This window comes from Ovis canadensis, chromosome 23 (genome assembly GCF_042477335.2).
Source record: "Ovis canadensis isolate MfBH-ARS-UI-01 breed Bighorn chromosome 23, ARS-UI_OviCan_v2, whole genome shotgun sequence".
Taxonomy (NCBI): domain Eukaryota; kingdom Metazoa; phylum Chordata; class Mammalia; order Artiodactyla; family Bovidae; genus Ovis; species Ovis canadensis.
In genome coordinates, this window is record NC_091267.1 from 39,182,378 (window position 1) to 39,206,428 (window position 24,051).

At 43.8% G+C, this 24,051-nt stretch overlaps 1 protein-coding gene across 1 annotated transcript in view; it reads right to left on the reverse strand.

Moving 5' to 3' along the window:
- Window positions 1–18,742: 18,742 nt before the first annotated feature.
- The window catches only part of DSG2 (desmoglein 2), a 51,640-nt gene continuing 46,331 nt past the window's right edge, over window positions 18,743–24,051 (reverse strand). The window contains exons 14-15 of the mRNA XM_069568947.1: window positions 23,222–23,572; window positions 18,743–21,522 (exon numbers count right to left, since the gene is read on the reverse strand). Coding sequence (XP_069425048.1) covers window positions 20,500–21,522; window positions 23,222–23,572 — 1,374 coding nt within the window. The 3' untranslated portion in view covers window positions 18,743–20,499. The remainder of the gene's footprint in view (window positions 21,523–23,221; window positions 23,573–24,051) is intronic.

The following is a 24,051-nucleotide window of genomic DNA, read 5'->3' on the forward strand; positions in this document are numbered from 1 at the left end:
ACAGCTAGCCTCCACTCATGTTCTCTACACCATGTTTGCAGCCCCCATCTCTGCTAAGGGTGGGGGGTGTGGGGTGCTACTTAAACTTGCCAAATTAAGGAAATTCTGTCTCTTAGAGTTTAAAACACTGATTTCTGGGTTAACTTAAACTGCTTTGCATCCGCCTCCCTCCTCTGTTCGCTGGGTGCCCTGTCCCTGGGCGACAGGAGAAACACCCATATTCCTGGTGGGACAGCCCTCTCTCGGCATGTGGATCTCCACTTGGTCCAGTCAAGCCAGCCCCTGGAGGCCCTGGACTGCTCTCCCTTGAGACGGAGCTAATTCCATATGGTCTTCCGGTCAAGGTGCTGGACCCTTCTACTGGATTCCAAGATCTCTGACTTTTTAAAAATTATTATTATTTTGGCTGTGCTGCGTGGCATGTGGGATCCTAGTTCCCCAACCAGGGATCGAACCTGTGTCCCCTGCGTTGGAAGCGTGCAGTCAACCACTAGACCACCAGGGAAGTCCCCCAGAGGCCTTGATGTTTGCTTGGGCTGCTGAGGGGACTGCCCTCTCTGCCCTCATCTCCTGACCCCAGGTCTCCCCAGGCTCACCTGTCCTCTCAGCATCTCCATGTCCCCAGCGTGGACCCTCCTGGTTTCCTGAATTCCTGAATGCCCAGGCTGTGTGGGAACCAGGGTATGGTCAGAACCATTTAGGGAATGTCTAGAACCCATGAGGAGGGGAGAGGGTTTCCAGAAGTCTCCAGAAGATTGAAGAGTAGGTGCAGTGGGAATGGAGACCCGCCTGAGAAAGCGGGACTTGAGATTGAGGTGTCTGAAGTGGAGGAGTTTCCTGGAGCTGACAGACCCAAGGATATTCCTCAGAAGTGGGGATGGAGTGAAATGGACCAGAAATGGAGCACATGGCAAGGTTACCTTCCTGAGTGAAAACTCACCTGTGAACGTGCTGGGGCGAGGCTTCAAGGAGAGCAGCAGAAAGCCTAAGAAGGAAGCTTAGGAGACTGGAATGATGGTGGACTTTGTAAGTCAACTTCCTGAGTTTAAATCCTGGGTCTAAGGTTGAGGTAAATCCTTTTGTAACCAAAGGTGGGATCCGGCTGCTCAAAAGCCAATAAAGAGGCCAGGTTGGTGGAAATCAAAGTTTGCTTTATTTTGGATGCTGGCGAGGGGGAGGAGAGAGAGGGTGGGCTCCTGTCCAAAAGTCAACTCCCCCGACCCCGATAAGCAGTGGGCAAGAACTTTTATAGACAGAGGGAGGGGGCTACATCCAGAAACAGCACAGTTGCTCATCTTGAAACAGCTCAGATGCTCATCTTGAAACTGGTCGTCGGCAGCCTGACTAACGTCATCTTGACGGTTTTAAGCACAGTTAATCTTCAGTTCTGGGGTTGGTTTGTTCTCATTTTCTAGAGGCCAGTTCTCAGAATTGTGGCAGCTTATGTCGTGGCTACAGTCTTCGTGTCTTGGCTACAGTCATTGTGTAGTTACCTCTTCCATCCAGTGGGCATTTCAGTATCTGTAAGACAGCTCACAAGGTATGGTTTAGAATATTATCTATAGGTCTTGAGAAGGAACTGAAGGTCCTTGACTTTGCCTACTCACTAAACCAGTCTTGTTTTGTCCTGTTTGACTGCTTTTATCTGCTTCTGCATTTTCTCATTTCTCTGGTTAAACTTATTCTTTGGGTGAAGTTATTCCACAAGCAGAAGGCAGGCAGAGAACACGGCGGGGAAGGCCCCTAGGGTCCTCCTCTGTTTCGCGATCTTTGAGCCTCGCTTTGCCCAGTGTTAAACAGGGGCTGTGATGTTCCTTCTGCAGGATGACCGACACAGTCGGCGGGTGCCTGTCGCTCTGCAGTCCATCATTAGTTGCATTTGTCGCTCGTCATTAGCCAGCAACAGCCAGAAAAGAAAGTAATAAAAATGCAGCACCATTCTTCCGTGGACTGGCCCCTTGCACTGCCCTCGGATTTTTAGAATCCAGACGGCACGGGCGTTTGTTGTGCTCACTCCCGCTTCCGTTCTCTTAGTAAAGCTGTGGGCCCATCTCATAATTATGGACAAGTCCAGGAAAGATACGGATTTACTGCCGCTCCGTGTAGTACCTGGGGACAGGACACGATTTGATGTTCCTTTCATCCCATTTCGCAACTAGAGGGCGTCAATCAGTTCAGTTGCCCAGTCGATCCTCTGCGGCCCGTGGACGGCAGCACGCCAGGCCTCCCTGTCCATCACCAACTCCCAGAGCTTGCTCAAACTCACGTCCACTGAATCGGTGATGCCATCCAGCCATCTTATCCTCTGTCGTCCCCTTCTCCTCCTGCCTTCAATCTTTCCCAGCATCAGCGTCCTTTCCAAGGAGTCAGTTCTGTGCATCAGTTGAGGGCGTGCCCACCTGCTCTTTCGGCCCCAACTCTTCCTGGCTCTGCGCCTCTCTCTCCCAGAGGAAATTAAGAAATGATTGGGTTTTAGTGTTAAGACAGAGTTGAAACTTCGAAATGGAAAAATTAAAGTAGTCTTGATTGGTAGCTCCAACACAATGCAAAATTTCAAAAGAGAGCACTCCTGGGACTTCCCTGGTGGTCTACCAGTTAAAACCCCGCATTTCCACTTCCAGGGGGTGCAGGTTCAGTCCCTGGTCTGGAAACTGGAGTCCCACATGCCACATGGCGAGGCCAAAAGGATTTAAAAATTAAAAAAAAAAAAGAAAGAAAAGAGCACTCCTGAAACTCACACAGCTCATCTGCTGCCATTATTTCATTAAATATCTGTGTCACCACAGGAGACCACAAGCTCCTTGCCAGCAAGGACCATGTCTTAAGAATCTTTGTATGTCCAGGACTTAGCCTAGAGCCAGGCCTAGTAAATGTCTTTCCAATGAGTGATTGAAAATTTGAACCTGGAGAAGAGAAAGATCCATGTGAATTCATGATGCCTGTCAACTTAATAAGAGACTAAGGAAAATCTTAAGAAAAATAGATTTCTCTCTTACGAATAATAAAGGAAGAGATTGGCTTAAAATAGCAGCATGAGGGATTCCAGTGAGACCTAGGGAAGAACTTCCTGATATAGAAGCTGTGAATGGGAGTGGATAACAAAGAACAATGGTGCCCACCCACACCCCACTTTCCTTTCATTGGTCAGGAGGTGCCTCTGAAAGGGAGGCTGCTTTTAGCTATCTTCCAAGCTCCTTTTTAGCTCTGAGACTATGTTTTCTTCACTTACAGCAAATTGTTGCTGCTTTCTCCACTGCCTTGACAAATTTTTTGGAGGCTTCAGAGCATTTGACTGCTTAACTGTCATGGGCTGGAGTGGATTTCTGTGGATGTAGAAAGTTTGAGAAGCTTCAGAGGCTGAGTAATGAGTTCAAAGCCCACCTGGGTGGGGGAAGAAAGACTGAGTGAGCTGGAGACCCTCCCCACAGCCCAGAATCTGGTCTCTTTATAGGCCCAACAAGTGATGAAGGCTTGTTTTGCACTGAAGGAAAAAAAAAAAGAAAAACAAACCAAACTGAAAACAACTTTGCCTGACCTTTTAAAACCCCTGTAAGCCTCAGGGCTGTTGGCTGTATTTTGCAATAACTCTGATCTTTTGACTAAGAAAGAATGCTGATCAGTCTGGGGACGCCAACTTCCATTTGTTACCCGGTTGCTAAGTGATAGCTAAAGAGGATTAGCCATCATAGATCACAGGTGCATGGAAATTTCTGCCCCCTGCTTTTGTTTGTAGTGATGAAAAATAGTTTAGAGCATTTGAGGAAAAAAATAGTTTCCTGTGTCTTTGGCACTTGAATTGTTTTTAAAGAGCTGCTCTCTGCCCCAACAAATCCAAAGATGAGAAGATGGAATTCAGATTTCTGCAGTCCTGCAGTGCCTCTTAAACTTAGTTTTTTCTTTTCCCATCATCATTTCTTTAGCTCGGGCTAAATGTCTGATGATGCAGAGGGTATGAGACAGATCCTCTAGATTTACATATTGTTTAACTGCACTAACCCTCAGCTTACTCATCCATAAAATGGGGGGAAATGATAGGAGGTATTTCTAGGATTGTTGAGAGGATAAAAATAGATTAGTATGAGAAATTTTAATTAGCATTGTATCTGCCCATAGAAAGTACCCAGTAAATACTGAATGCTGTTTTTAGTATCATTGCTATTGTCATGAATAAGTATTTCTCTGGCCTTAGAGTATTATTATTTCAAAGTGAAATGTGCATTTATTTTCCTGTCTTAAAGACTGGTTGCAGCTACAACAAGTTTTGACCAGGGTGAGGACCACCCAGGGATAAGGGTCACCAAGTGCAACAGCTTTGCCCAGCAGCACGTACATGGACGGGGCCACATACTTTGGTTTGCTTGTCTGAAAAGTGAGTTTTTAAGCCCACTGTAACTGACACACGCTGTCATGAAGGTCAGAGGGAGTAGTAGGAATATGGATTCCATGTCCCCTTTTATCCTTGGAGTTGTATGTGTGTGTGTGTGCTAAGTCACTTCAGTTGTGTCCAGCTCTTTGCAACCCTATGGACTATAGCCTGCCAGGCTCTTCTGTCCATGGGATTCTCCAGGCAAGAGTACTGGAGTGGGTTGCCTTTTCCTTCTCCAGGGGATCTTCCCAACCCAGGGATGGAACCCAAGGCTCTTATGTCTCCTACATTGGCAGGAGGGTTCTTTACCACTGAGCCACCTCAGAAGCCCTATCCTTGGAGTTTCTGAAAGTAATTTAAGAAATATCACTAGCATACTTGGGGATTCCCTGCTGGCTCACACAGTAAAGCAGGAGCCCCGGGCTCAATCCCTGGGTCAGGGAGATCCCCTGGAGAAGGAAATGGCAACCCGCTCCAGTATTCTTGCCTGGAGAATCCCATGGACAGAGGAGCCTTGTGGGCTACAGTCCACGGTGTTGCAAAGAGTCAGACACTACTGAATGACTAACACTAGCTAACTAACTAGCAGTATCACAGGAAGCCCCCCACCTGGTAGCAGAGGTTCCTCAGTTTTGCCATTAGAGCTGTGTCAGAGCTGGGGGCAGGGGGTAGTGGGGGCGACCTGGAGAATTTGTTTCTCTCTGCACTCCTTCTCCTTCTTTGCATGTTTCTCTGCTGCTTTTTTCAAACCTCCTGATTTGTACTTATGACGAAATATCTGGAGACAGACAGACAGAAAGACAGAAAGGAGAGAGAGAAAATATTCCTCCTGATTGTTACCTTTATTTCTATTTCAACCAAGCTGTTGTTTGTGGATATAGGTCCCTAAACCAATTTTTTCCCTAATTTTTAAGAATTGAAATCTTGCATGAACAACAATAAGGTAGATTATGCCACCCTTTCTGAGAATGCTCAGAAATCCAGGGAAGCTCCTGGATGAAAAAGCTCATTCCTTAGAAAAGCAAGAATCCCTATTTGTCTCTTTAACTACCAGCTTTAGCTGTTCTCAAAGAAATCAGAAGAGTGATTAGTTTCTTTTTTCTTCTGTGTCTACTTTTAACTAAATGCTTCCTTCCAGTGTCTCCATTTCAAATTCTCAGAGAAAGGAATTACTGGGCCAGTTACTCACCATCAGTGCGCCGTGAGCAGATCTTTGAATCAGTCTATCTTTTTGGCTTCTAGACATCCTGCAGATGACCACTCTTGGGTTAAACATTCCTCTCTCATCTAATCAGCTTTCAGTTCAGTGTGTGTGTGTGTGTGTGTGTGTGTGTGTGCGTGTGTGTGTATTGCCACTCTGTTTGAGCTGCTATAATAGACTGGGAAGCTAATAAACAAATTATGAGAACAAATTAATTTCTCACAGTTCTGGAGGCTCAGAAATCCAAGAACAAGAACATATTCAGTGTCTGGTGAGAATCCACTTCCTGGTTCACAGACCAGGAGGTGTCTTCCCAGGGTGGAAGGGGTGAGGGAGTTAGTTCTCTGGGGTCTCAAGGGCACTAACCCCATTCATGAGGGCTTCATCCTCACAACCTAATCACCTCCCAAAGGCCCCACCTCCTAATGCCATCACATTGGGAGTTAGTTTGAATTGTGGGGGACACAAGTATTTGGTCTATAGTGGGTGTGTATCACATGGAGTGGGAAGATTCTTCTGAAGTTCTGGAGTTCTGAGTGAGGTGTATAGCATTCAGTGGACCTGTGTGGATGCTCACACTCCAGGTTTCTCTTAGATTGTCAAGCCAAGGGAGATAAAGTAGATGGAGAATTACCAACCATTTTATAAAAAGGAACTCCTGAAAATATCTAACCATTTACACTGGGCCCAGCAATCACAGTCCTAGTTATTTGCCCAGGAGAAATGAAAATATATGGCTGCAAATGCCTGAACAAGAATGTTCATAGTATCTTTATTCTTCATAACACAAAATTGGAAAAACCCCCAGCTGTCCATCAAAATGAGAATGGGTAATTAACTTTGACACAATTAAAAATAGAATACTGCTGCTAACAAAAAGAAATATATTACTGATACACACAACACAAGGGAATCTCAAAAAACATTATTCTGAATGAAAAAAAGACTTATACCCAAACACACATGCTATATGACTCCATTATGAAGTCATAAAGAGGCAAAACTAAAACATTTTTAAATGATTAAAAAAGGTGATAAAATGAAAAAAGTGATTAAAAAAAATATCTCTGGGTTTGGGAGTGGGGCTTTGGCAGGAAGAGACATTAGTATTTTCTGTTGTGATGATAATTTCTACATCTTGAAAGGGGTTTGAGTTGCAGAGGTATAAGCATTTGTCAAAACTTGGCAAATGTACACTTAAAATTGATACATTATCCATAATTTTACATCTGAGGGGGAAAATATAAGCAAATCTTGAACTCTAGTTAAAGACATGCACACTGACATATATAGGCGGAAATTTACTTATGGCTATATTGTAATTTGAAATTGACTAAAAATAAGATGGACTGATGGATGGAAAGAGAAATGGGTGGGTAGACCTATGTGATAAAGAAAGAATAGTGAAATATTAGTGGTGGAGTTTGGTGATGGGATTTCGGGTATTATCTGAAAATGCTTTCAAATTCACTGCATGTATGAAATTTCTCAATAAAATACTAGGGAAATATCTGACAAGTAATGCCTTTCAAATAATTTAATTAGTCCTCAGTTTAAGATGAATTCAATAACAACAAAGAATGATTGAGCACCTGTCATCTATAAAGCAGTGTTATGCATTATACTAAGAATATATGAAAGAAAAAGCACTTGGCTCAGAAAGCTTGCAATTTCATTTTTGTTGTTGTTCATTTGCTAAGTCATGCCCAACTCTTTTTGACCCCATGGATGCCACCAGGCTTCCTTATCCCTCACCGTCTCCTGGAGTTGGTTCAAACTCATGTCCATTGATTCAGGGATGCCATCCAACCATCTCATCCTCCGTCTCCCTCTTCTCCTCCTGCCCTCGGTCTTTCCCAGCATCAGGGTCTTTTTCATCGAGTCAGTTTTTCCCTTCAGGTGGCCAAAGTATTGGAGCTTCAGCTTCAGCATCAGTCCTTCCAGCGAAATTTCATAAGGCAGACCAAACCCAACCCAAACTGTCATGGGGACAAACATAGGTCTGTGACTTTCTGGAATAGTCTAATTGCAAGTATTTTCATTATTTTTTTTAAATATAAGGGATTCATTAATAAATAACTCAGTGTTCTTTTGACTGCTTAACTTTGAAAGGCTTTGTATATAAACAAATTCAGAAGTCAGGAAAAAATCTTTTGTCACGTGCTGTCTGCTGATTTTGTTTAGGAAAAAGGTTTTTGCTATAATTGTATCTGGCCTCTCTGTTGGTTCAGAGACATTGTTGACATGACATTTAAAATTTACTTTACACCAAGGAAATAGGCACCACAATACATGGAAAAATCAATGAACGTCAGAGAAAAATGAGGTTACTATTTAAGGTTCACTCGGGTTGTAGTTATTTTCAACTTTCCCCCACTCTCTTGCTTTAGGATTTCCCACCTGCAGCCCAGCCCCAACAACAACCTAGGGCTCGTTCTAAACCCTGATCATAAGATTGTCCTGCTCAGAAATTTCTTGTGGCTTTCAATTACATAGAGTCTGGTCCCATGGGCTTCTCCTGTGCTCTATATGGATCCCTTCATTCATACCTTCTGCTGAGCTCTGCATGTTGTTTAGTTGCTGAGTTGTGTTCAACTCTTTGTGACTCCATGGACTGTAGCCCCCCAGGCTCCTCTGTCCACGGGATTCTACAGACAAGAATACTGGAGTGGGCTGCCATTTCCTCCTGCAGGGGATCTTCCCGACCCAGGGATTGAACCTGCATCTCCTGCATTGGCAGGTGAATTCTTTACCACTGAGTCACCAGGGAAGCCCAGTGCATTCTCTGTTATGGCATTTCCCAAACACTAACCACCCACAGCTCTGTGAGATGAGCCTCTGGTCCAGCTGATCCTTCTTACTCAATCCTTACTTTTCATGAAAAGCCCTCCTCTCTCAGAAGGCTCTTTAAATGTTCCCACCCCCAACCTCACAGAAGAATTAATCTTGCCCAGCAGCTTTGGGGCTTTCTATCTTTGAAGTCTTGTTTGTTACAGACCGTCTTGGTTTTCAGAATAAGGTGTTAGTAACCAGCACCTCCACTACTGTGTGGGCCCTTGAAGGGCAAAGTCTGGGTCTCACTCACCTTTGAATAAACTTTAAGTCACTAAACAATGCTGTGCATGTTGTGAGAAGACGACAGATGTTGGTTTAATTGAATCTTGTTTTGCAGAAAAAGTCAACATCTCTTCTTAAAATCAGCCCACCAGGCTGAATGTGTTATTTGTAAATCCATTGGCCAATCTGTCCTCCAAAGTGCAGCGTTTTTAAAAGAACCAAAATCCCATGACTGACCTTCCAAAAGGAATTTTGTATTTTGACACCAAAGGAGCCTACAAGTTTTGTCAGGCTTCCATAAGCTGGGCCTCATTTCCCAGGCATTTCTTTTTTTTTTTTTTAACTTTACAATATTGTATTGGTTTTGCCATACATCAACATGAATCTGCCATGGGTGTACACGTGTTCCCAGTCCTGAACCCTGCCTCCCACCTCCCTCCCCAGCCATCTCTCTGGGTCATCCCAGTGCACCAGTCCCAAGCATCCTGTATCCTGCATCGAACCTAGACTGGCAATTTGTTTCTTATATGATATCATACATGTTTCAATGCCATTCTCCCAAATCATCCCACCCTCTCCCTCTCCCACGGAGTCCAAAAGACTGTTCTATACATCTGTGTCTCTTTTGCTGTCTCGCATACAGGGTTATCATTACCATCTTTCTAAATTCCATATATATGTGTTAGTATACTGTATTGGTGTTTTTCTTTCTGGCTTACTTCACTCTGTATAATAGGCTCCAGTTTCATCCACCTCATTAGAACCCAGGCACTTTTGAAGGAGATCACACTTTACACACAGTTAGCAAGCAAAGGCAGGTAGGGGCATTTGTGTGTTTGCATTGCTAATGAACTTATTCAGTTCAGTTCAGTTGCTCAGTCATGTCCAACTCTTTGTGACCCCATGGACTGCAGCATGCCAGGCTTCCCTGTCCATCACCAACTCCTGGAGCCTACTCAAACCCATGTCCATCAAGTCGGTGATGTCATCCAGCAATCTCATCCTCTGTCGTCTCCTTCTTCTCCCACCTTCAACCTTTCCCAGCATCAGTCTTTTCAAATGAGTCAGTTCTTCCCATCAAGTGGCCAAAGTATTAGAGATTCAGCTTCAGCATCAGTCCTTCCAATGAATATTCAGGACTAATTTCCTTTAGGATGGACTGGTTTGATCTCCTTGCAGTCCAAGGGACTCTCAAGAGTCTTCTCCAACACCACAGTCCAAAAGCATCAATTCTTCGGCACTCAGCTTTCTTTATAGTCTAACTCTCACATCCATACATGAGTACTGGAAAAACCATAGCTTTGACTAGATGGACCTTTGTTGGCAAAGTAATGTCTCTGCTTTTGAATACGCTGTCTAGGTTGGTCATAGCTTTTCTTCCAAGGAGCAAGTGTCTTTTAATTTCGTGGCTGCAGACACTATCTGCCAGTGATTTTGAAGCCTAAAAAATAAAGTCTGTCACTGTTTCCAGTTTCCTCATCTATTTGCCAAGAAGCAATGGGACCAGATGCCATGCCCTTCATTTTCTGAATGCTGAGTTTTAAGCCAACTCTTTCACTCTCCTCTTTCACTTTCATCAAGAGGCTCTTTAGTTCTTCTCTTTCTGCCATAAGAGTGGTGTCATCTGCATATCTGAGGTTACTGGCAATCTTGATTCCAGCTTGTGCTTCATCCAGCCCAGCATTTAGCATGATGTACCCTGAATATCTTTGGAAGGAATGATGCTAAAGCTGAAACTCCAGTACTTTGGCCACCTCATGTGAAGAGCTGACTTGTTGGAAAAGACTCTGATGCTGGGAGGGATTGGGGGCAGGAGGAGAAGGGGATGACAGAGGATGAGATGGCTGGATGGCATCACTGACTCAATGGACATGAGTTTGAGTGAACTCCAGGAGTTGGTGATGGACAGGCGTGCTGCGATTCATGGGGTCGCAAAGAGTCGGACATGACTGAGCGACTGAACTGAACTGAACTGAACCCTGACTATAAGTTAAATAAGCAGGGTGACAATATACAGCCTTGACATACTCCTTTCCAGATTTGGAACCAGTCTGTTCCATGTCCAGTTCTAACTGTTGCTTCTTGACCTGCATACGGATTTCTCAGGGGGCAAGCCAGGTGGTCTGGTATTCCCATCTCTTTAAGAATTTTCCATAGTTTGTTGTGATCCACACAGTCAAAGGCTTTGGTGTAGTCAGTAAAGCAGAAGTAGATATTTTTCTTGAACTCTCTTGCTTTTTCTGTGATTCAAAGGGTGTTGGCAATTTGATCTCTGGTTTCTCTGCCTTTTCTAAATCCAGCTTGAATATCTGGAAGTTTACGGTTCACGTACTGTTGAAGCCTGGCTTGGAGAATTTTGAGCATTACTTTGCTAGCATGTGAGATGAGTGCAATTGTGCAGTAGTTTGAACATTCTTTAGCATTGCCTTTCTTTGGGATTGGAATGAAAAGTGACCTTTTCCAGTCTTGTGGCCACTGCTGAGTTTTCCAAATGTGCTGGCATATTGAGTGCAGCACTTTCACAGCATTATCTTTTAGGATTTGAAATAACTTAACTAGAATTCCATCACCTCCACTAGCTTTGTTCATAGTGATGCCTCCTAAGGCCCTCTTGATTTCAAATTCCAGAATGTCTGGCTCTAGGTGAGTGATCACACCATCATGGTTATCTGCGTCATGAAGATCTTTTTTTGTATAGTTCTGTGTATTCTTGCCACTTCTTCTTAATGTCTTCTGTTAGGACTGTACCATTTCTGTCCTTAATTGTGTCCGTCTTTGCATGACATGTTCCCTTGGTGTCACTGATTTTCTTGAAGAGATCTCTAGTCTTCCCCATTCTATTGTTTCTCTCTATTTCTTTGCATTGATCATTGAAGAAGGCTTTCTTATCTCTTCTTGCTATTCTTTGGAACTCTGTATTCAAGTGAGTATATCTTTCCTTTTTTCCTTTGCTTTTTGTGTCTTTTCTCAGCTATTTGTAAGGCCTCCTCAGACAACCATTTTGCCTCTTTGCATTTCTTTTTCTTGGGGATGGTCTTGATCACTGCCTCTTATACAATGTCATGAACTTCCATCCATAGTTCTTCAGGCACTCTTTCTATTGTATCTATTCCCTTAAATCTATTTCTCACTTCCATTGTATAATCGAAAGGGATTTGATTTAGGTCATACCTGAATGCAGTTTTCCCTACTTTCTTCAATTTCAAGCTGAATTTGGCAATAAGGAGTTCATGATCTGAGCCACAGTCAGCTCCCAGTCTTGTTTTTGTTGACTGTATAGAGGTTCTCCATCTTTGGCTGCAAAGAATGTAACCAATCTGATTTCTGTATTGACCATCTGGTGATGTCCATATGTAGAGTATTCTCTTGTGTTTTTGGAAGAGGGTGTTTGCTATGACCAGTGCGTTCTCTTAGTAAAACTCTGTTAGCCTTTGACCTGCTTCGTTTTGTACTCCAAGGCCAAATTTACCTGTTATTCCAGGTATCTTTTGATTTCTTACTTTTGCATTCCAGTCCCCTGTAATAGAAAGGATATCTTTTTTCGGTGTTAGTTCTAGAAGGTATTGTAAGTCTTCATAGAACCATTCAACTTCAGCTTCTTCAGCATTACTAGTTGGGGCATAGACTTGGATTACTGTAATATTGAATGGTTTGCCTTGGAAACGAACAGAGATCATTCTGTCGTTTTTGACATTGCATCCATACATTGCTTAATTTTTTTCCCTAGCCTGATTTTGGGACTGATTGACTTTGCCTCTGTTGCTGCATGCATAGTGCCATCCTGTGGCCAAGATGCATATAACACCAGTATTTGTTTATTCCAATAAATACTGTGGTAAGCTGACTCATTTGAAAAGACCCTGATGTTGGGAAAGATTGAAGGCAGGAGGGAAAGGGTATGACAGAGGATGAGATGGTTAGATGGTATCACCGACTCAATGAACATGAGTTTGGGTAAACTCTGGGAGTTGGTGATGGACAGGGAGGCCTGGTGGCTGCGATTCATGGGGTCGTGAAGAGTCGGACATAACTGAGCAACTGAACTGAACTGAACTGAATGGTTTTTGAGCATTAGGTCATTTTGCTTCTGCTATTCCATCTCTTTCTGTGGTCCAGAGGATCTCCAAACGGAGAAACATGTGATCTACCACTAGGTGAATGTACACATAATTGAGTACTTAGCCAACTCAGCTTGGGCTTCATCTATTAAGAGTAATTTAAGAAGGGTTTATGGTGTTTGTCCTTTGTGTGTTTTTTCACCTTCTCATAGCAGTACTCCAAGGCATGTTTTTCGCTTCTCACCCCAGTAGTTTTCCTCTGATAAAGAGTCCTGTAAAACTGGGGCGATGGTAGGTGTGGTCCTTGGAGAGGTTGGGAATAACAAAACGGGAGAGTACTCTAACTGGGTCCAGCTCAAAGCGTTGTGAAACCACTTCCTGCTAGAAGAAGCTGAACGCAGTAGATGAAGGGAAGCAGAACATCTGGGTTCCATGCCAGTGTCAGCCGTGGGTAAAAGGACAGAACAATGAAACGGGTCTTTAATACAGTGAGTAAAATGTCTTGACCATCTAAGTAACCAGATTCTAGAAAGAAACTCTGAAATAAACAGACTTGCTGAGTCATTGCAAACAGTTTCCACTCTGCACTAAAGCCTTCATAGTGTTTTTAAAAAGATTTTTTGATATGGACCGTTTTAAAAGTCTTTATTCATTGTAATATTGCTTCTGTTTTATGTTTTGGTTTTTTGGCCCCAAGGTGTGTGAGATCGTAGCTCCCCGACCAGCATAAGCATTTCTACTCTCTGCCCTAACCTAGACCTGCCCCTGCTGCATTGGAAGGCAAAGTCTTAACTACTGAACCTCCAGAGAAGTCCCCATAGTTCTCTTTATATCAGAACCCCCTGGTCCCTTCTCAGAATTTACTGATAAGACTCTACAGTGAGAACAAACTTGGGTTTGGGATGCAGCAAGTTAGAGGTTGCAAGTTAAATGAAGGACGGACAGATGAGACAGTGATATCATAGAACACAAAGGTTTAGGAAATCCACTTTCAAAATTTTGTTGGATTTTCAAAGTTCACAGTTGTTTGAGTGTATCGTGAGAAGACACATCAAAAAGGCCCATTCCTGCCTTCAGTGATCTCAATTCCTAGGGCGGATAGGGATAAGAAACAAGATTAATATAAACAAAATAGTTTGTCTTTTGCTTCTTTAATCTGTATTTTGCCTTTTATTCCCCAACAGAGTACATATAATACAATAAAAACATTTTGGTAAAATAATACTTTAAAAGTGAGAAAATTGGAGTGATAGAGAAAAGAGATTGAACCTAGGCAGTAGTACATCTGCAAAGAAAAATAACTGGATTAAATGAAAATTCTGTTTAGCAAATGACAACTTTTTAAGATTTTAAATATTGATATTTCTGCTAGTTGGAGGTAATTAGGGGGCCATACCAAGGGTTTATTACAAAGCAAGTAAATATTAAACCAAGTCGACAAAATGTACAAATATTTATTAGCAGACATGCACAGAAAGTCAAACAACCTGATTTTGTAACTCAGGGCATTTCTACTCTTTGCCCTAACCCTTCTGACTAGCAGTTGATGAAAGGTGGACGGAATTGTGTTCAGATGACGGGACGAGCCAGCGTTGTGTTTGGCCAGATGGTGGGAATCTCCCAGAAGGAGAAGGACACACGGCTGGTGAAACTCCAGTGCTTCAGTGGACCCATCAGAGTCTTGGAGCCTCCGTATTCTCATGCTTCCTTCATGGATCTGCATGCTGGGGGGTGATGTACCCAATGTCTCAGCAATCGCCAGTCTCAAAACCACTTGTGATTGTTCAAACGCTCAGTCACATCCAGCTCTTTGCAACCCCATGGACTGCAGCATGCCGGGCCTCCGTGTCCCTCACCGTCTCCTGGAGTTTGCCCAAGTTCATGTTCGTTGCATCGGTGATGCCATCTAGCCATCTCATCCTCTGATGCCCTCTTCTCCTTCTGCTTTCAATCTTTCCCAGCATCAGGGACTTTTCCAATGATTCATCTGTTCACAGTCAGATAACCAAAATACTGGAGCTTCAGCTTCAGCATCAGTCCTTCCAGTGAATATTCAGGGTTGATCTCTCTTAAGATTGACTTACTACTTAGTTCACCAATTAACAAACTTCTATCCCTTGTGCTAATTAGCTAATCTTCCAATGTGGATTTTTTAAAATATATTTTTAATTGAAATATAATTGGTTTACAATGTGTTGGTTACTGCTGTGCAGCGAAGTGATTCTGCTACACACACACACACATATATACACACAATCTTTTTAGATATTCTTTTCCATTATGATTTATCACAGCATAGTGACTATAGTGGGATTCCTGGTTGGCGCAGTGGTATAGAATCCATACACCAAGCAGGAGACCCGGGGTTTGATCCCTGGGTTGGGAAGGTCCCCTGGAGAAGGAAATGGTAACCCACTCCAGTATTCTTGCCTGGAGAATCCCATGGGCAGAGGAGACTGTTGGGCTACAGTCCAGGGGGCCGCAAAGAGTTGGACATGATTGAGTGACTGAATGCACATCATTTTGTGAAACTAGAAGGCAAGATAGAGGGAGAGTATTTGTACTGATCTAAATTTAGACTACAAGAGAAAAAGGCCCCATGAGCTATGTATGGGCCTTAGAAGCAAGTGAAAAAAAAAATTAATCCTTAGAATGGGTTCCATGGGAGAGGATCATTGTGCTTCCCCTCGATTAGCTGAAGAGTCATTTGTGGTGCTGCGACAACCTCTGATGAAGCAGAAATTTTCTACATAAAGCCCGTGTCTGATGCCACTGGACTGGGGCGTCCACAATCGTAGGTCTTGGACTCTGGAACCTGTACATATTACAAGTGTACTTTTGCTTTGATTGCCTTTGAAGTTTTCTCTAAAGATTCAATAGATACTCTGTAGTCTCTTCATTCAGGCTACTTTCAAGCCAGCTTTAAATTTTATTACTGTTTCAAGCAATCTGTGTTAATTATTAACCAAATAGTTGGATGAAGAAACTCCTGGATTACATGGGGAAAAAAACAGTGCAGCTTTTCAGGCTAAGTCTGTTTACTGCTTCCCCCATGGCTCAGCAAATAAAGATTCCGCCTCCAACTCAGCAGTCACAGGAGACACGGGCTTGATCCCTGGGTCGGTAAGATCCCCTGGAGGAGGACGTGGCAACCCACTTCAGTATTCCTGCCTGGAAAATCCCATGGATGGAGGAGTCCGGCAGGCTCCAGTCCATGGGGTCACAAAGACCCAGACATGACTGAAGGGACAGAGCATGCATGCATGCTGTTTGTTTACTGGATGTTACCAGCTGAGTTCTGTTCCCTCAAAGTTCATCTGTTGAAATCCTAGTTCTTAGAACCACGGAATGTGACTACATGTGGAGCTAAGTTAAAATAGGGTAGTTAAGTTACAATGAGGTCATCAGGATGGGCCTAATTCAGTATAACCAGGGTCCTTATAAGAAAAATTTGGACATAGACATATACAGAGTAAAGATATAGGGGAAGACAGCTGTCTACAAGCTTAAGAAAAGAGGCCTCAGAAGTAACCAACCCTGCTGACATCTTGATATTAGACTTCTGGCCTCTAGATGTGTGAAAAGGTAAATGTCTATGGTTTAAGCCCCCCAGTCTGAGGTGCGTGTATTGGCAGTGCAAGACGACTGATATAATAGTATTAAAACAGGAATTCTTATGATCTTTTGTTAGTGAGTTTGGCTATACTGGGTCTTTGTGTCGTGTGGGATCTCCCCATTTTGGCATACGCAGACTCTCGTTTTGGCTGCAGGCTCAGTAGCTCTGCGGCAAGTAGGATCTTAGCTCCCTGCCCAGGTCAAACCTGAGAGTCCTCTGCATCGCAAGGCTGATTCTTAACCACTGGACCACCAGGGAAGTCCCTCTTATGACTTTACAAACGAATCATCATTTAGTTGCTGAATCCTGAGTCAGTGAGTGTCCCCTTGGGAGGCAGACAGACGGGAGGGGGGTTTAGTGCATCAAATACTAAAGGTGGGGCAGGTGGGGGAATCCTCATGGGATGGTCCAGTACTTCAAGTCTGGTGACATTTGAGGAGGAGATGGTCACACCAGCAGACCTCCAGATGCAGAAGGGAAGTCAGACAGGGAGTTGCTGTGGTAGAGAGACGCCTGGCTGGTGCAGGAAGTAGGAGACGGGGAAGAAATGCCCGGATCCTATTTTTCTTCCTCTCCAATCTCCAGCCAATGTCTTGCACTGGCGGAACCCGTCTACAAGCCAGGAGGCAAGGATGCCTGGTGAAGCACCTGTTGTTAAAACAGGCGAGGAAGGGCCGAGAACAACACGAAGGGACATCTGGAGAATCGACAACTCCAGGTGTGTGTGGATTTATAAGGGGTATATTCCTCATTTTCTCCACTTGATTCCTGGGTGTGTGGTGCTTCTGTAATCTGTGAACTTTTGAGTCCATTTCCACTCATAAATGGGCTTGATGGTTTCAGAATCTTCACGCCAATAATGCATAACAGTCACTGAGGTGTATAAAGGAAGGGGTGGGGGATGGAAGAGACCACGTTTGAGGGTCTCTGAATGACAGTATGGGTGTGAAGCTCAGAGACTAGTGACTTTCAAAATCCACAAAGTGAAAGTTCAAAGCTTATGCACATCGTGAAGTAGAATATTTGAAGGCAGACGACAGTAAAGATGCAGACTGTAATTCTAGAGCTGTGGTGCGAGAAACCTTTCCACAATGGTAAAAATGGTCTGTACTTGCGTTGTTGTTAGTCATTTGCCACTTACAGTGCAGCCCTAGAATTCAAGAGCAAGCAGAAATCTTAAAAATGAAAAAATAGAATTTTCCTGATGCAAAAAGGAAATATATCTTCCCTGAATCCTCTTTAGAAAACTTGTCATCGTTTATTCTCTGCCCCGTTTGGATGGTATATTGATCTTTTAAAAACTAAGTGAGCCTCTTGCCAGCTTTACAAGCAGGGCTATCTTTCTCAAGGACTTGGGAGCCATCTCTTTCAACATCAAGGAAAAAATGTACCATGCTAACAGTAGGCTTCAGGAAGCTGGTGTGGTGACATTATTAGGAAAAGTAGATTCAAGACAAAAAATATAACCAGAGAAAATACCTTCTGAGTTAATTCTTCAGAGACAATAATTCTAAATGTATTTGTATCTAATAACACAGGTGTAACAAGTTTCAAAGTATTGTTAAGAAATAAACAGAAAGAAATAAAGAGGAAACAGGGAAAACCACAATCAACTGGTGAGTGTAACTTTCCTCTCTCAACAATTAATGGAAAGAGTAGACAAAAAATCAATAAGCATACAGAGGATTTTAGATACACCAATATAGTGAAACTGAGAAATTTGTGTTAAGGAATATTTAACTGATAGTTGTTCTGTGAAAACCCCTCATTTCTAGATGACACTTGATAAGCAGTGTTTACTGTATAAATTTTGGTGTCATGGTGAACGGCATATGTCTGTAGCGTTTCATGAAATCAATGAAGAATTGCTCCCATGTGCCACTCGGAATAGGAGTCCAGGGGTTACAGCAGAGAAGGCTTCATGCTTTAGGATGTGTTGACATACCTGTGTTATGAAATACTTACTGATATGACACTTCAGTATAGGCAGAAACTCATCTTTTCTCTTGTAAGCTATAAGCAATTAAAACAGCCTGTCTACATCGGTTGAATGATTTCATCTCTTGGGGTCAACTGTTACTTTCTGGGCAGAGAGTAAACCTCGGCCCCTTAGAACAAGGTTCCCACACTTGGCAAACAGAAATACAGAGCTCCCTGTTAAATTTGAATTTCAGAAAAAAGGTAATTTTTAACCTATGGGACATAATTTACACTAAAAATACTATTTATTATTGATCTGAGACTCAAGTTTCAGACAGGCCTTCTGTGTTCTACCCTACTTAGGAAGGGAAATATATTCTTCCAGGGAGTCTGGCTGGGCAGGATGTAAGCAGTTCTGTTAATAATTAAAATACCAAGGTCCACAAACACCTGCCTCCTCCCTAACGACGGGCTGTATTTCTTGTAAAATATGATGGGGCCAATACAAAGATACAGGCAGAGGGTTGCACAAAGATCATCTTTTTATTTAAATATTTTGTTGATATACATACAAATATAATGTTTCTTCTGTAGGACAAATGTAAAAACTAATACAAATTATCACCCTTTCAGAAACAAAGAAAATCATCTAGAAAATATGATGACTTTACAGGAAGTTTAAGACCAGGTTTTGCTTGGCGTATGCAGGTCACATTCACAAGTTCACACAGTAATGATGGTCTTGTGGCAGACTTGGCACACAATAATTACTAAGTCTATAACGCAAAGACAAAAGCAACAATAATTACAAGTAGAGAGTACAAAATTTAGAGTATCAAAGAGAGACCTTCATTTTGGCCACAGGTTTAAGGTGTATAAAAATATTTGCTTTTTCTTTGTACATATTAGTGGGAGTAGAAAAGTATAAATCTTTTGCATAACACAGGTCATCAATATTTTTTTTAATGTGCTACAAAATGAGTTTTTCGAGATTTCACTTTCCTAGTAAAATATACTCAAAATTCACGAAATTATAGCCTTTAAATTTTATGGAAATTATTTTGTTGTGGAGAATATTTATATAATTGATGACCGATAGGCACTTACACTTTGAAACTTGAAATGGATCATTTCTTCAAGGAGGAATAAAAATACAATCTATTTATTTGGCAAAACATCCAGATCACTTTTCAGAAAGAAAGGTAAGATGCTGTAGAAATGCAGGTCAGCTCTACAATATTCAATAGTCCACGTAGTCAGCCATGGCCAATTAGCCAGTGACTTTGAGACATGGAATAAATCATAATTTCAAACTCAAACCTACAGCAATTATAAGGACTTCCAATATTTTTTTGCAATCGTAGATAAAAAGAGAGTGGATTCTAAAAGTTGCCTAATTGTATCCATGTTGACTTGGCACCCACGGTAGGCACTTGAGGATATACAGCAGTGCAAAGGGCTCTTACCACAGTGCACATGGATTATTGTGTTTTACTAAATTAGAAGATAATGTATCCTGAGTTTTTTAAATAGTCTATTATTGCTATAAAAATAAAGTGATTTTATATTTATGAATTTCACCCTGGATTATTCTACTGAAGTATTTAATATTTTCATGATTACTGAGAGACAAAGAAAAGGAATGATGCTATTTTTTAGGTCATATAACACACACACACACACACACACACACTTACATGCACAGAACACACAATGTTTTACCATATCATGTTCCAAAATTCAATTAACCTTACATGGATTGAAGGGCATCTAGTTTTAAAGAATCCAAACAAGCAAAACAGGTCATTCCGACTATACAAGTATCTTTGGATAAAAAAGCTGTTGGTAATCTGCTAGGTGCAAGAAGTATGGAACACAGAACAGCAAAGTTAAATGTTAACACGGCAGGCCAAGAACCCACTCAGTTTCATGGACGGCTCTACCAGAAGGCTCATGCACTACAGACACTGTGAATCTGATAAGTCAGAAGCCAGATTTACTCTCTAATTAACTTTTTTGGTGAGTATTATTTGGCCATAAGTCACTCAAAGGCACCTAAGACCAGCTTCATCATTCTGTCCCTTCAGGAAGTCCTGGGGTATCTCTGAAGTGCAATCCTAGAAGCTGAGACAGTGAGGCTCTTTGTGTAATAGTGACTGAGAAAAATTTGAGGCCCATAGGATGTATGCCCCTTACATCTACAAGGCTCCTGAAAAGCCAGGTCCTTTGAGAACATGACCTGAGTCACTGATGGCTAAACTCTGGAGTGGCTGACGGCTGCTTAGAAGGACTGCTGGACGGTGCTCTGCTTGGAGACCCTGGTGGAAGACGTGGTTACCGTGTAATTAGAATGACTTGACTCCTCTAAGCCTGAGTCTGGCAGGGAACCTGGGACTCCAGCTGCAGAAGCCACAGTCTTTCTGGCCATAACCGAGGTTTCGGCAGGGATCTGGTAATTAGATTGCAGAGCGGAGGCTGGCGTCAGCACTGTTTCCGTCACTGTCACGTTCTGACCTAAGGCTACACTGGGCGCGGCCAGCAGGGGCTGCAGGCTGGAGCTGGGGGTGAGGAAGCGCTCTCTTTCCTGCACCATGACATAGTGAGCGTCAGGCAGAGGCGGGGTGTCTTCCAGGGGGACAGACATGCCCCCGTGGGGTTGGATGACCCTCTCGGTGACCACCACGTGCCCCTCGCTAGCGTACTGCTGGTTCCCTAGGGTGGATGCTGGGGCGTAGACCCGCTCTGTCACGATCAGGCCCTGGGACTGTTGGGGGCCCAGGACCACTGTACTTGGGGGCCCCGTGGCGCCCGTGGCATAGGACATTTCGGTCACTACCACGCTACCAGAAGCCAGTGTATCAGGAAGTGGTGCAGTGACCTTTTGAGCCTGCCTAGCGGATATAACAGACTTTTCATTGACTATTTCCTGAGTTACCTTCTCTGTGTCTGCCTCATGCAAAGGCTTGGGACCCTGAAAGCTGCCACCTGAGGCATAAGCATTCTCGGAGTTAAGCCTGGTTTGCTCATAGAGGGACCGTGAAACCGCCTTCCCATCTGCTTCTCTTGCGGGTTTTGCCCTCTTCTGAGTTTCCGCATCCATCTCTATTTTTCGACCCAAGCAAACTTCAGCAAGGGTCTTGAATTTCAATCCTAAGTCATCTAAGAAGCGGTCATCTAGCTCTCCTTCAATGAAACTGCAGCAGCCGATGGAACCCCGGAGAGACTCCGTTTCTTCCTGAGAATAAACCAGAAGGCAATCTTTGGCTGTGTGGATGTCATCTTCCTCGGTGTAAGATGCTGCTTTCTGAAACAGAAAGAGAAACAGGCATATACCAGTGACACACTTCGTTTAAGGACAGTGCTCTCGATTCCTGCTCAAAATGTGAAACCTCTAACTAGAAGGAAACATCAGAGAAACACAAATTGAAGGACATCCTACCACACGATTGGCCTGTATTCTTAAAATAGTATTATTAGATGAGAAAGGCAGAGGGAACGGTTTCGGATTAAGAGGAGAAACAAGGGCCATGACAAGCAAATGCAAAGCAGCACCCTGGAGTGGGTCTGAGATGGGAAAACAACAGGTATAAAAGACATTACTGGGATGATTGGCTAAACCGAGACATGGAATCTGTTATTAAGTCTCTGTACCATGGTGATTTAAGAGGATGTGTGTGCATGCGTGCGTGTGAGAGAGAAAGCAAGCAAATGTGGCAAAACGCTAACATTTGGGTAATCTGGGATGTGTGTGTGCACGCTAAGTCGCTTCAGTTGTGTCTGTTTGCAACACCACAGACTGTAGCCCACCAGGCTCCTGTGACCATGGGATTCTCAGGCAAGAAAACTGGAGCGGGTTGCCGTGCCTTTTTCCAGGGGATCCTCCCAACCCAGGGATCATATTTGCATCTCTATGTCTCTTGCATTGGCAGACAGGTTCTTTACCACTAGCACCACCCGAGAGGCCCTGAGTAAAGCATACATAGGAGTTCAAACTTTATATTATTCTTGCAAATTTCCAGATGAGTTTGAAATTATTTCCCAATTGAAAGCTGTGCACACATACATAATTAAGACTGACTCACGCAGGATTAGAGCAGAGTGGGAAAAAGATACTAAAATAAAACAAACAGGGTACCAGAATGGAGCCTGGCCATGAGACAGAAAATGGATGAGAAGCGCTTTTCCTTGACACTGACCAAACCACCATCTCCCTGGGGTCTAGCTGATACTTGGGGGTGGGCAGCTGGGATGAAAGCAGAAAGCAGGAAAGCACTCAGGTACTTTGTGGCCATGTAGAAAGGAGATGGCAGGAATAAAGTGGCCTCTATGGAAGCCCATTGGGTCCCTAGCAATCTGACTCTGCCCATCCCATGCCCAGGCATGATCCTGTTCTCCAGAAAGGCTTCTAATTCCTAATTTTAGTCATCAACTTCCTGACTGCATTGCATCATCTTTTCTGCAACTTGCTCCTAATTTTATGTAAACTGCCGCAACGGAGAACCAAGTACTTGCCTTCAAAAGAAAACACTTAAACAGGCTTAGTAGATTGTGTTTTTTAGGTTACGTAGTCTCTCCCTTCCCACCCTACCGGCTCTGCAGAGGACCGCGGTTTCGGACCCACCTACATCAGCCTGGTCATGTGACCTGCTCTGGCCAATGACACACGAGTGGGCGTGGCTTTAGGGGGTGCAATAACCCGGTTCTCATTGTTCTGTTCTCCACGTCCCAAGGACGGGAGCTTCCTGGGCACAACCTGAGCTGAGCTGCACGGAATGGCAAAAGCATGACTGTGGGAAAGACGCCCTGGTGAGAAGTAAACCTGTGAGGCCACTTGTCACCACCACATAATGGACTAACTTGGTCCCATCTCTCCTTCCTCACTGCCTGTAAGCACCCTCTTCAAAGGAACACAGTCCCATTTAGACCCAAGAAAACGATTCCCCTCATAACATCACGTTCACATATAGATGCAACTTCTCCCACACAGAGAAACCAACGCTTACCTCAGTGAAGTAACTTCTCAGGAACTCCTCGTTCACCGCCACCGCGCCTGCCCGAGCTCCGGCCACTTCTCTGGCTGCCCCTGTGGCTCTCGTGGCCCTGAAGGTGTCCGAGGTCACCATGGCCCCGGTCGTCCCAGTGACCTGGGTGGCCCCGCCTGAGACGAGGCTTCTGTATTCTTCCCAGCGGCCTTCCGCCTCGGACATCTCCTGCTGCCCTTTGGTAAAGGAGGCAGAGCTGCTTCCTTTCACGATAGCTTCCTTGGCCGTCACACCTCCGCCTACCCCAGCGCCTACCGCAGCACCTACCGCGGCACCATCTCTGAGATCCGCGCCCAGAAGAGGCACCACCACCTGTGAGAGCACATACCATCGAGTCATGGACAGCCAGTACGCTGACCGTCTGAGCTAAGTGAGGTTCTGAGCTCAGTGAGCCGGTGAGACTGTTATAGTCACTCATTGCAACCTCAGTCGTGTCTCACTCTGCGACCCCATAGACTGTAGCCTGCCAGGCTCCTCTGCCCATGGAATTTTCCAGGCCAGAATACTGGAGTGGGTTGCCATTCCCTTCTCCAGGGGATCTTCCCCACCAGAGAGCAAACCTGGGTCTCCTGCATCGCAGGTGGATTCTTTACCATCTGAGCCATCAGGGAAGCCCAAGCATATGAAGGGAGTAAGACATTTGCCCAAGGCAAATTAGTAAAAACTTTATCTGAATGACTTCTCTGAGTCTTCTGAAGATCTCTGCTCTATCTTCTCATTCTCTTGTGTGCTAAGTCACTTCAGTCATGTTTGACTCTTTGAAACCCCAAGCACGGTAGCCTGCCAGGCTC